General features: G+C 40.8%; 1 protein-coding gene across 1 annotated transcript in view; it reads right to left on the bottom strand.

Moving 5' to 3' along the window:
* The window catches only part of fgf14 (fibroblast growth factor 14), a 93,911-nt gene extending 82,411 nt beyond the window's left edge, over nt 1–11,500 (bottom strand). Inside the window, exon 1 of the mRNA XM_086090946.1 lies at nt 10,553–11,500. Coding sequence (XP_085947072.1) covers nt 10,553–10,643 — 91 coding nt within the window. The 5' untranslated portion in view covers nt 10,644–11,500. The remainder of the gene's footprint in view (nt 1–10,552) is intronic.
* Nucleotides 11,501–13,943: the final 2,443 nt, after the last annotated feature.

Raw genomic sequence — 13,943 nt, 5'->3', positions numbered from 1 at the left:
ATTTGAAATAAATATTAACAACTGGAATAATGTGGTCTCACAAGTGTGCCCGTCATTTTATAACTAGGACGTGGCTGTATTCAGAATTAAACAATTACATTCAAAGTCATGCTAAGCTTCATCTATCCTTCCTTCCTTCCCTCAGTCTTTCCTTTGGTCTCTTGAGGTCTCCCTAATTTGTTGGAATTTAGATGTTTCTGGGGTTGGTGAAAGATTCTGGTTGGTAACCCGGTGGGTAGTAGGTGATGTCTGGTCAGTGCTGGATTTCACTTTCCTTTATTTTCTTTGATCCTTCCTCGGGTCTCCTGACAACCTCACGATTCTAGCTGGATTCTGAAGTATTCGGTGTAGGTGAATGATATGGGATTTTTAATAGGTTTTAGGTGAATTAATGAGTACACACACACACCATGCACATACTCACGCACATACAAAAAAAATTAAAAAAGAAAGGAAAAAGAAAAAAGGAAAAAAATACAATTAAAATTAAAAATCATGCTAAATGAGAGTCAATATATAATGTGCTCTGATTAAACTCAGATAAACGTCAGATGTTCTAGAAGGCTTTTCTATTGTACTTCTTCTTTTTTTTTGCTTCGTAGCAGAAACCTTTTGGTTTGTGCTATCACTGACAGCCATTTTGAATTCCAGTTGAAGGAAAACAGCTTCTAAGAATGATGCCTCCACCACCATGCTTTAGTGTAGGTATGCCGAACTTTAATGTTGTGTTTGCGCTACACACCTTTTGGAGTCATGGTCAAAATGTTCAGCCATGTTTGCAACTGATTATGATAACACAATTTCGCACAAGTAACCAATCGCTTGTACAGTGGGGGTGTTACTTTGTTGCAGTACATAACAATGATGATGATGAATGAATTTTATTTCAGTTTTATACATGTTACAGAAAAGAACATATAAAGATCATTTCGAACAAATCAATTGATAGCCAAAAAAGGAATAGGCTGAGTGTGTTGTAGGCTGACCAATGTAACATAAGTCATTTACTAGTTCTGAAAATAGTAATGATTGACACAGAGTGCTTTATTTTCATGCCCAGTGCACGTATAGAGCGAGGTGCAGTCTAAATCTGCGCAGATTTATATACTGGATTCTGGTATTTTTACAAATGCATGCATCTTGGTGCAATTAAAAACTTCTTTTTTTTTTGCGCAGTTGTCAGCGTGATCTAATTCCCTTTAAAATCTCCTTGTGAGCAGTGCTTGACATGGCAGAAGAAGAAACTGATTTGCATGAGTCCATATAGGAGGTTGAAGCGTGCCAAGTATGTTTATAAGGAACTGTATGCAGACCTGCATAAAAATGCATTTAATGGCTTGATGTCCAATCACTGATACTGAGGGTAATAACGATGCCTGTGTTAACATGTCGACTGACCCTATGATTGGCTGGTGACAAGTTCAGGTGCAACCCACAATCCCAAAAGTAAATTGACCGCCCTGTCAAATATGTTTTTATTTTTATTTTATTATTATTATAATTATTATTTAATTAAGATAGAGGTATTTATCAAAAGCAAATGTGTATTAAGAGCCCTTGCTCATGCACTTCTTCATGTTTGTGATGAATCCTAGCAGCGTGCCATGCTGGTTGGAGGTGGGTATTTTTAGCCAACGCTGCCATTCTCTCCTAATTGTAGGAGTTGTGTTTGCGTGTTAACCCACACTTTAGCACCGCTCTTTTCTTTGTCTGTTGCTACCAATTAAACGGGTGTACATACATTATGCAGGCAAGATTTTTAACAGCATCATGTAGAACTCGGAGAACCATTTTCTATACTCAGAGAACCTTGATTTTGGGTGATAGTCTGTAAGGATACTGGAATGGATGGCTGCATTTGCCCTTAAGCTACAGTTCACACTGACCAATTCAAGCCTGGTTGTCATTTGATCAACTCATTTTTGGAGGGTGATTGTAGGTCTCGTCTGGCCATTCAATTCAATTCACTTTCAGTCAGGTCTTGGCCCAGCCCGAATCTTGTCTAACATGTAGTTGTGCCACTGATGCTTATTGATGATGTTTCAGTTAGCTATCTATATTCGAAATGGATTAATGGACTAGACCTTCTAAATTGTGGGCCAGTCTCTTGTGATAAAATGTAGGAAAATAATCATTAAAAAGCACTGTATCGGTCCCAATAGGCCGGCCCACCGGGAATCTGCCCTGTATGCCAGGTGGCCAGTCCAGCCCTGCTCTACAGTTGTAGTCAATGCAAAATTGTGGTTATTTAAAGAGAGGCCCAGTTAGACACATTTTTATTAGGTCACAAAAATAGCACATATCCAAGGAAAAGTGGGCATCTGGTCACCTTGCTATGACTAAATCTATAAAACGTGGTTAAAGACCCTGTTAAGTAATCATAAATATTTCATTTCAATTTGAGAAACCACAGAGAATATTGTTAACAACCTCGCCAAATTGAAATTATTAAAATAAATCAGCAAATTAATCAAACGAGGCTTCAAAATTGCGAAAAATCAAGCTTTTCTCGCCACTCACAAACACTGTAGGCTGTCCGCTGAATGCTGTCAGCTGTCAATCAGATTTCACTGATATGACCTGGGAAAATGGATGTTTCTTCATTTAGCACCTTTATCACAACAATATATATCCTACTGGGTCGTCGTAGGATTTTACACAGCGCAACAATGCTGCCATGCTGGCACAAAGCCCCACTTTACATGCTGGCTGTCACGTCGGAATTTTATTTTGCCCTCTCATTTCTGCCTTCTCTCCTTGACGTGTGGACACCCACGGCCAACAACGGGGCACTCTAATGCATCCTCGCCTTGTCAAGTCAGAAACTCCACCCCCTCTTCCGTCATACTCAGCGTGACATGTGCACACATTTTGGTTGACAACGATGCGCATATTCAGTGTATAGCAGTGGCGATCGCTCTAAGACTGCAAGGGAAGCTCAGCTTCCCCTAAATGCCCCACCCCCTGAAAAAAGAAAGCGATGAAATATGCACTGCTGTGTGTACAATTTACTATGGGCTAGAATGCCTTCATCTTTTATTCAGAACCAGGTACTTATCACCAGTGTTGGGAATAACGGCGTTTAGAATAACGGCATTAGGTAACTCCGTTCTTTTTTCATAAACGGGCTAATCTAAATAATTATTCTCACAATATTTGAAACTCCGTTATCGTTATTGTGTGTGAAATGCGTTGCGTTACAATTTATTTATTAGTTTCAAGGCTCGAAGTAAGCTTACAGTAGGTTCCGGCAAGTCGATTCATGAAAATGTCCTTTGCGCACAGTTAGAGGCACTGTTGTTGTCGCATTTCGTCACAATAAAATAAAAGTGTCTTGACAGCTGGAATGCATAGTGACTTTTATTTTGGAGGTACGACGGGAAGCGTGTCACAATGTGTCTTACTTCACAATGATGATGTTAGCATTTTAGCAAGGCCACATCCCTCGCTTGAAACTCATTCGGGGTTTGACAACTTTGAGAAAACTGACGTTGATCAAAATAAGAGTAGAGATCTGCCGAAAAACGGTCGCCATGAGGAGCAAAGAACCATTACAGGACATCACAACTCTAGAAGCACTATGACAGCGATAAAGATAAGTCAATTAACTCATTCAAACCCAAAAATGTGTAAATACGTTTTTTTAAATACTTTGTCCTATATTCCCCAAAATGTATTTATACGTTGTTTTTAATGTTTTTTTTTATGCTAGAGCATACATAAGGCTTTGATACAGCTTCTGACATAAAGAGGTCGCTTAAAGCAATGGTAGTTATTACAAAAAACGGCCAATAGGTGGCAGGAGGGCCATGTTGCAACAAGCTCTTTTTGCCAGTGTTTCCACAAGGAATGTGAATAATGATGAAACTTAGCTATATTCTAATGCCAATTGTGCAAAACGGAAACAGATATAATAATAAAAAACCCTGATGAAAGAAGAGACTCAAATCTTTCTTTTGGTAGGTTCCATGTTATTATAGTAATAGAACACAATATTCCGTGGGTCTTGCAAAATCAGTCAAAATATAGTAAAACAGCCATAAGCAAAGGTGGTTGCTTCAGTGAAAATGGCTGGGAGTTAATAGCGCCAACAATTGTATTTCTCTTAACCGTCTGTGTCCATAAGTTACATATAGGTGACATATGTGCCACAAATCACCATATATCCAGTATTTATTATTTTTATTATCATTCTAATCGCTGTGGTAGAACATACTGTACAGCATATGGTATCTGTCATTATGGAATGAGGCATTTGTGTGACATAAATATTCACAAAAATCAATGAAAAATCATTATATAGCCTACACATAATTTGAATTCCTGGTATGAAAAATAAAAATATCAAAAATAATAATATATTTTTTTTTTAATCCAAATTATTTTATATAAAACATTAACATTTAAAACAGTAAAAATAGTTACTTTGCCTGGTAAGTTACTTTTATTTTGAAGTAATTCCATTACTAACTTTTGTTAGCAAGTAATGAGTAACTATAACTAATTACTTTTTCAAAGTAACATTGCCAACACTGCTTATCACAAATAAATTATACGACTTCTTACATAGTTGGACGCTGCTTCATAGAGTGGGTTGTTCCACTACGCAAAAGTGGACGGTCATTGGATAAATGCTGGGCATTTTCCCGCCCATTGGATGCTCAGCATCTCTGGGGGTTTATGGAACAGTGGGCCGGCCCAGAAATTTGGCTACTGCGTAATGATTGGATGATCTGTCTGAGACGTAAAGAATGAGCTTTCCCTTGTTTGCTAGCTAACTGCACATTGCTATTACGCCAGTTAACTGAAGAAGCTCAGCACAAGTTAGGCGGGGTTTAAGTTTTCACTCAGAAATAAACACTTTATAAACACTGGATGTATACACATGAAATATTTCTCAAACGACACCTCTGGACGTCTGTTAACGTGTGGAGCAGATTTTGTTATCAACCACTACCACCCTAGCCTGTATTTTGCCATTTTGTTGTGTTTTGTCATAAGAGGGACGGTTCTGGGCGTCAATGTTTACCCCTCCAGCCAATCACAAAGCGGGGGGCGTGTCGCTGAAGGCAGACGCAATGTTGACGAGAAGAGTGGGGGTAGAGCCATGGGAGGAGTCCGTTTTGAATTGATTTTTTACAAACACAAAACAAAACATAAGAACCCACCTTGCTATAACTCCAGAATTTTACATAGTTACAAAATCTTTGCATATATTTCTAGTAATTATTTTTGTAAAATATTTTAAAACAAATGTCTGAATTGATTTTATAGGGCCTTTAAATTATATTGTCCTGTTTAATCTGGCAGCAACTAACATAAGGAGACATGAGAGATTGTTAGCAATGTAGCCAAGCATTACATGCTGCAAGGGAAAAGACATTGCGTGTGCATTAAATTACAGCGTTACTTAAGGCTTGATGCGTCTTTGTTTAACACAATTATCCTGCACAAGACTTAAAGGAAACCGGTGAAAAGTGAAAATACATAGTCCTGAGCCTCATAAGCTCCCTTTTATAATGACCATCAGATAAAACTACAGCGTTAATGTTCCAGTGAGTGCCCATCAGACCTTCATTCTACAAGATAGTTCATGACATAACCTTATCCTCTAACGTTTACCACATTACTGACCTCATTAGATCACTGCCATTCACCGTAACCAGAGTCCCCCATTTAAGTGACATTTGCAAAGTTTCAAGGTGACATCTGCGACATCGCTCACACAGGAGAGAAACTTACCCAAGCTCTATCCCTTCCACTCAGATGGCTCATTACTTAATTGACTTAATAAAGTACAAATTAACTGGTCAGACTGTAAAAGCTTGAGAGCAGGGCCGAAAGCCTGTTTCCTAATTTCTTCTAACATGTTAGGGTTTGCATTCTGGGGCGGAAAGAAATGGTTCCGTCATCACTCAAACACTGATAAAAAGAGGAAACCCACAAAAAATGTATTATAGATTACTATATTTGTGTTTGGCTGCACACAAAAAATGACCAAGCACAACTGTTCAATAACTCAGCAAACTCAAAGGCTCAAACTTGAAATTGGGCTTGAACGGAAGCTTAATTCTCATCGCGTATGCCCAGCTTGACAGCCTTGTCAGCTTTGTCTCTGTCTGTTCTTGCAGTTTAGGTGGAGTTACTATAAATACAGCCATGGAGCTGGAGTACCATATCTAGGCCTTTGTAGATGAGGCCTTAAGAGCAGCTGCCTCGTCCCTATGACAAGAAAAACACACGCCTGGTTTGAACTGCTGTGTGATTTGTATGACAGTCAACATGCTCAACGAGATATCTTATAGCCATGAAGTGCCATTCTGACACTGCCTCGCTACTTCATTAACGTCCAGCTTGCTGATTCTGCAAAAATCGCGACCCTATTTTTCGCAGTAATGGGCTATCACGGCTTGTGTGGTCAACACGTGGCCTCGATGAGGGTCTTGCTTTAGAGTCTCACCAACTTCAATCTGTAATGTTAGCGTCTTTCAGTGTCTGCCATATTGAGTTTAGTTAAGTTTTCAGCCCCATTGTGCCTTCCACGTCACCAGCATTTCACATTTATAAGTCAACATTTTAAACAGTGCGGGCTTTAATTCAAAATATGTAGCAAAACGTTCAAGACGAATGAACCAGCTATTCCATGTTGACAGTAATTTAGAGGTTTAACTTTGGAGAAAGGAAAAAGTTCCATTCTAATTCTTAGAAATAAAGAATTACAAGATCTTAAATCAAGCAATCAACAACTTAATTTAACAAATTAAAACCTTGTAACTTCAAAGGCTGTACATTTACTTTGCTATTTTAAATGTTATCTTTACTTGAGAAAGGAAATTAGGCTGAATTAGGAAAATATTGTTATAGAAGGGCAAAAATAATGTATACTCAAAATGATTAATTTGTGTGCTTTTGAGAGTACTTCAATTGTGTCATGCTAATCAGAGGTGGCAAATGCAGTTCCAGAAAGTAAAAACCCTGCCACAGTTTGGCTTTAGCCCTTTAGCCCTTATCGCTAATTGTTTCCGTTGTTGTGCTAGCTAGCAGGTAAATGAGCCCCATGAGAGCTAGGGAGCTAGCTAGCTAGCTAGCTCTAATGGGGCTAGCTTCCTAGCTAGTTAGCTAGCTCTCATAGGGCTCGTTTACCTGCTAGCTAGCACAACAATGGAAACAATTAGCGATAAGGGCTAAAGGGCTTAAGCCAAACTGTGGCAGGGTTTTTACTTTCTGGACCAGGATTTGCCACCTCTGATGCTAATATTTGCTTGATACTGAGGCTAACTTTCTCACCTTATTCTCAGAGAACTATATATGACATTCGGCAGAAATTTTAAACAACATAATTAAATCGGGTGTCACCATATTTACGGTACCGTCCCTCGCCTGCCTCCACGCTGGCTGTTCTTTGGTCGTATGCCGAAGATTCACAAGTGAGTGACAGACTCTGCTGGTCCGTTTTCTCTCCCAGGCAACACTCTTGTGGCTAACCTCAAATAAGCTTAGAAAAATTTGGCAATCTGTAAATTTGGCAAAAATTTGGTATAACTCAGCTGCAAGTTTTGCTTATTTTAAGTTAGCACGATGGATGATAGAAAACTCATAGTCAGGAGAATATGTGACTTATAGGGCAAAACCCAAAACAATCTTATCACATGCCAAGCCCTGTATAAGACTAAATCAACAAAATTGCAACACTTGTGTTCATTTGTTCTGTTTAATGAAATTCATTGTTACTTCAAAAGCTAGCTAAACTATTGTAATCTATAGTAAAGGTATATTAGTTAGATCTATGTTTTGTTCAGGGACACTTTAAGAAATATCTAAAAACTTGAGTAAAGAGATGGCGAGATGGATGTTTCCTAAAATAAATGGCTACTTCAAAAGCTAAATTAAGTTAAGTTAAATTGTTAAGTTGCACAGCTAAATTAGGCTATATGTTGTTATTTTGTTAACGGTTCCATATAACGGTATTTTAATCCCTTCCACAGTTAATTATAGGGATATAATAATTTAATTTTACCTTTGACACCATGGCACTGTAATTTCTTATGAAATACGAGTTATTTTGGTGGCTATTTTCTAACCTGGTAGTAAGACGCCTGATTCAGTAAAAACAGATTAATTATTAATTGCTTTGAATTCTTTTGGACATAATGTTTGCTGATAAAGGCTACTTCACTATTCTGCGAGCATGGAGGTCTCTGAGAAAGTGGTTTTGTGTTTAGTTCACATAGGCGGTGCAGGGGTGTGTCCGCACCCAGTGGCGTCATAGAGTGAGTACCCGCTCTTTTTCTCGGGTTGGGAGGTGCTGGTGCTTGAAGAGCAGAATGACCTAGAATTTCTCATAGAGGGGCGAATGGAGGAAAATACCACTTCGGTGGCGTTTTTGGTGAGGAATTAGCATTTTAACATGTTTAAAAGCTCCAAAAAGTTGATTTTTCACGTTACTGACCCTTCAAAAATAAAACATGTAAAAACTGATGATGGAAACCCTCAAATGACGAGTGGTGTTAATGCTACTAAAGGTTGTCACAACAGGTGGAGCCTCCAAATTGCATACTAGCGAAATTTTTTGTCTTAAGGCCAAATTAAAAAGAAAAGAAAAAAACACCATATATATAAACACAAGCCAACATATGTCAATGAAATAACAACACACAACTGTATTAGTTCTGTTTTATTTAATTAAAATAAAACACAGCTACTTCAAAGGCTAACTGAGAAACGCTATTTGAGCGTTTTGAGATCATAGTTTGTGGTATCTGTATAGGGTTTACATAATAGTATAGGCAATTATAATCACTTTTTGGCAAGTGAAACTTATGCGTAGAAATTTGCTATTCAAGGTTGGACTTCATCCCTATCTTCGTGAATAGCGGGGATCCACTGTATACTGTACAAGCATGAGACTAAATAGTCCATCAAATGATAACAAACATTCCTCAGTTCTGTTTCATTCAATACTTTGTAACTTCAAAAGCTAGCTATGTAGTGCAATGTATGATAAATGCAGAGGTTGCAAATCCAGGTCCAGAAAGTAAAAACACTGCCACAGTTTGGCTTCAGCCCTTATTGCTAATAGTTTCAGTTGTTGTGCTGGCTAGCTAGCTCCCTAGCTACCTCTATAGCTAGAGTAGCTAGCTCCCTAGCTAGCTCCCATGGTGCTCGTTTACCTGGTAGGGAGCTAGCTAGCTAGCTAGCACCAGGGGCTAAAACCAACCTGTGGCAGGGTTTTTACTTTCTGGACCTGGATTTGCCAAATCTTGACAAATGTAAAAACTTGGGTAAAGAGATAGAAGATCCTTAAAATTGCGATGTATGCGATCAAACAGAGAGTTGTGCCAGTGTTGCTAATTGTTTACTTAATTCTGAAGCAAACTTAACGACTGGCTTGTTTAATATGTATTAGGGGGTAAGATATGGTTAAAAAATGATACGGTCTTTCAATGGCCATAACATTAGGTACAACTCCACAGCCTAATGACATCCACCCAATTAAAAAAGTGCCTTGGTAAGTTAATGATTGGTCGTGAGTGCCACTGTCAGAGAGGCATTACCGTAATTTAATAATATATTTGGGGTTTGCGGCACACTGTACTGCATCATACTGACTGAGAGCTGTTTGTTATGTTTGTTTGTACTTCCAACGCATTAGACGGTTTTGGGGTGTGCCTAACGTTGTGGTGTTCTTTGCCCTATTCAACTGTTTCTCCTGCAGTGTCAGAGTGTCTCTCCATGCAGTCAGATGTTGATGTGTGGTGCAGTTGCACTGTACTGCTGAGCTCATCATCTTCCATTCGCCAGGCTGCATGGAGTAACAAGTAGCCCCGCACAACACAGACACACACCACAACACCACCAGATGCACTAATATTAAACACATCTCCTCATACAGCCTGTTGAAATAAACAGTGCATTGTTGCATTAGCACACACACACACGCACACGCACGCACCCCCCCCCCACACATAAAGCCCCCCCCCTCCCCTCCCCAAAAAAAGCACTGCATTGCTTTCCCAATGCAGCGCTGCTGGTGGGGGCCCGTTTAATCGAGAAGTGATGTTGCAGTGGAGGGCTACTGCTGCTGCAGTACGAACCAGGATGGCATCATGTAGTGAAGTAGTGGGCAACGCGCGGTACATGGGCCACATAGGGGCCCACGAGAACAGTTAATCTGGCCCGCTAGACAAGTAACAACATCTGGTGGGATCATTCAACTCCCAAATGCTCACATTTGTTTAGGTGATTAATTTAGTATGGCATTTAAAGGACTTAAGACAAACGACAATAAGACCCCTCGCCTAGAAATCACTGTGTAATAACTATGTAACAACTGTGTAGTAACCGCTAGTTTGGAAAAAGTTGCAGGTGATGCGGTGCAGCTTGTGACTTGTGCAAAAAACTGATAGCAGAAGTTGTTCCTCCTGCCTGTGCCTCTGCATTACTGTATAAATAGCATTGCAGGGTCTGTCACAAATTACATAGTGGAGGAGCAAAAAAGCAAAAACACACACTTGGTGTATACAGGTATAAAAAAAAAAAAGATGCAGCTTACCACTTGGATTCTTGTTTTTCTTGAGACTCTTGCCACAAAGACACTGCAGCATATGCGTTCCTTTGCTGAAAATGTTCCAAAGAAACCACATTGATTGATTTGGGCAAATCCAGTGGCTCAAACACCCGGAGAGAGATGAGATCCTTGCGGTTGCATAATAATAACAATAGTAACAATAATGACAGCACAGTTCTCCACGTAAAGCCTGCCAATTGTGTCATATAGGAAGAAGAAGGGGAAAAAACATATCCTGTCTGTGAAGGGTTTCTTGTGTTTCTCTCACGTGGCTTTATTCGTAACAATGCAACGGTTTCTTGTTCTTCTTCTCCTTCTTCTTGTGGCGTCCTCAAGTAGAAAAGGTACTCTTTTAATTGCATGTGTCGCACCGGGGAGGAGACGCCAGCACGCACACACACGCACGCACGCACGCACGCACGCACGCACGCACACACACACACACACACACACACACACACACACACACACACACGCACGCACACTACACAACACGCACACAACTAAAACAATAAAAGACGGCGGACTTCTTCCGTGGAGGATAGAACCATCGCCGCGTTTAGTTCATCACTCTGAGGAGAAGCTGGAGAGGAGGAGGAGGCGGAGGGTGGATTGGCACCGCGTCACACGCCAGGGGAGAATGCATCCTCTGAAGACCCCCTTGCACAAGTCCAAATTCGCCCCCCTAGTCACACGGCACCCACCGCAGTTTGCATGTCTCCGCCAGTCCCGCACCGCTGCGTCTCAATGCGTGTGGATCCCCGCGTGTCTGTATCACTGCCACGCTATCTCCTCCTCCCCTTAAAAAAAAAAAAGTGCACCCATAACGTGCAGGATTAGTTTTTCTCTCCAGCCTGTATTGGAAAAGGAGGAGGAGGAGAAGGATGAAAAGCAGGAGCAGGAGGAGGAGGAGGAGGAGGTGGGGTCACACTGGAAAGTCTTTCCATTACGTAAACACGTGGTTTGTGCCCCGTCATGTCAGTGATGCTGCTAAGATTCAGGAGCCGATACGCTACACTCACACGTGTCCCATTCCGAAGTGTAGTGAACAACTACAAGAGTGATATGTATACTCAGACGTGTGCATTAGGTTTTTAAGACTTTGCGGTATAAACAGCAAATCGGTAAGTCTTAAATTTCCAGTGTTGGATCAAATATGGCGTAAGCAGTATTATTTTAACACTGTTAAGATAAAAAGTTACACTCTCAGAGTAAATGTCCTTGAGTGTTGTAGAGTGGAGGTTGGGTGTAACTTGAATAGAACTACCTTAAGTGTTTTGTTTTGACCATACCCTCATTTCTAGTGAAAGAGGAACTTTCCCATTTTCCAGCGCGCTATCGACATTTCAATAGTGATACATCCATTGTTGTTGTTCGGGCGGAGTGTCCAGCACCCGACCCTGCAAGCGTGGGTTCAATCCCAGGCCAGTGTGACTATCAAAGTATCTTTGAGCAAGATACTGAACCCTCAGTTACTCCTGATGCCGTGTCATCAGTAGTCAAAATGTACCTCACGGTGTAGGGTCAGAGTTCACCAGTCGGGGAGCTGACAAACTCAGTGACAGTGTTAGTTCTCACTAGGCACGCTGGCGTGACGACCGGGACATTTCCCAGCAGGGCTTGGGGTTCTGGGGTGCTGCTCGTCCCCTGATGCTCCCTCCTCTCCTTCCCTCCCCCAGAGTTTCGCCCTTCCACACGGCTGTAGGTGGGGTAGGCGCAGGTGCCCTCGGACTCTGTGAAGCCATGTAAAAACTTCAGAACATAATGTTGCTAACCAATGACAAGGGTGTCTGTTGGTGGTAATCAATTCAAGGACAATTTATTTGCTGGGATATCAAAATATTTTTTTCTCCCAGGAAAATATTCGGATCAGCACAGAAGCCGATTGTTTTGCACATCTGCCAGCTCAAACAGTAACCAAGCCTCATGTTGGTTATGGGTTTAAATGAGAAGACAGTAAAGTAATAGACAATACAGTGTAATTGTGTAGTTTGAACGTCTCGGAACTCGTGCAAATCGGACTTCAACCAAGCAAGCTAAGCCGAACGTACCTTGAAAACGGGTAGCCGAGTGAAGCCGAGAAAAGCCGAGCAATGCCGAATACTCACCTTGCGGTAGTTGAGACGATGCAGTGCTCATTTCCAGTCAGATCGTGAATACTCCTGCAGGTACTCCATAATCGCGAGTGCATTTTCATTTTTCCATGACAATTTTCTTCGCCGTGGGCCCAAAGAAAGACAACAATGCCAGTGGCAGCAAAGAAAAACATGCATTGCTACAAACCAGAGTGGAATTAGGAAGGAGATGATCGCGCCGCTGTAACTAACGTGACTACTTCTGTAAATACCGGCACGAGGATCCCCTTAGCTGTTCAACAACATGCCTGACGTTAAACAACGCACGCAAGGACCGCTTAGTAGTATATGCCCAATGTAAAATACACAAACTCAGCACTGAACTAAAGCTAGCATTAACATAGCATTTATCATCCACTGATTCCATCACACCACAACAAAAAAGGTAAGGTATTTTTGATTGTTTAAATACTGTACTGTACTGTAAATGGGAATTTTCAGTTTTAGGAACTTGGGAACGGATTGATTGCAATTACATTATTTCCTAAGGGAAAAAAATTATTCGGAGGTTGAACAATTCGGACTTTGAACACTTTGCAGGAATGAATTATGTTCAAACTTCGAGGTACCACTGTACAAAAATTTGATTGTAAATGTGCCAGTATCAACAGCGAACTAATGCAAGTGCAAGTTCTGAGTGCAAAGTGGCTAATGTGCAAATTTATGTTGTGATTGAGCAAGATCTTATGACTTGACTTGACCTTCACCCGCTTAACCCGAGTAATGACTTGACTCCACCTACATGAAATTTTGTAGCAACTTGCTTGATTTTGGCCACAGTAACTTGGTACTATCTAGTAATGTTAAGGATAAGACTTACTTATGACTTGCACATATTGTGACCTACTCCCCCTCTTATTAATTTGAAGACTATTTAATAGACAACCACACAAAATGGTTGTATCTTCAATTTTGTCAGGGCAAGGCGAGTTTACCGTGTTCAGGAATTTAGCAGACCACACTACGCCATGTTGGACGTTCCGGTGGATTGAGGGTGTTTTTGATTACACCCCCCCCCCCGACTCACCTGACATTTTGGTCACAGAAAGTAGACTAAAACCAACAAAAAGTAGGTCTCAATTGTGTTGCAGGGGGTGTAACGCAATTTTAATGGATTTGATCGAAGCACAGGGTGGGGTAGGGGTGCCAAACAGACACACAATTGGGGGTGGAAGGCAGTCACCAAGTGCCCCCTTCACAGCAACCAACTTTACACCATCCGCAAGTGGAGATTTTCTTGC

Source organism: Leptonotus elevatus, chromosome 12, assembly GCF_054856555.1.
Source record: "Leptonotus elevatus isolate MCC_2025b chromosome 12, RoL_Lele_1.0, whole genome shotgun sequence".
Classification (NCBI taxonomy): Eukaryota; Metazoa; Chordata; class Actinopteri; order Syngnathiformes; family Syngnathidae; genus Leptonotus; species Leptonotus elevatus.
This window is presented reverse-complemented; position numbering and strand designations above follow the sequence as displayed.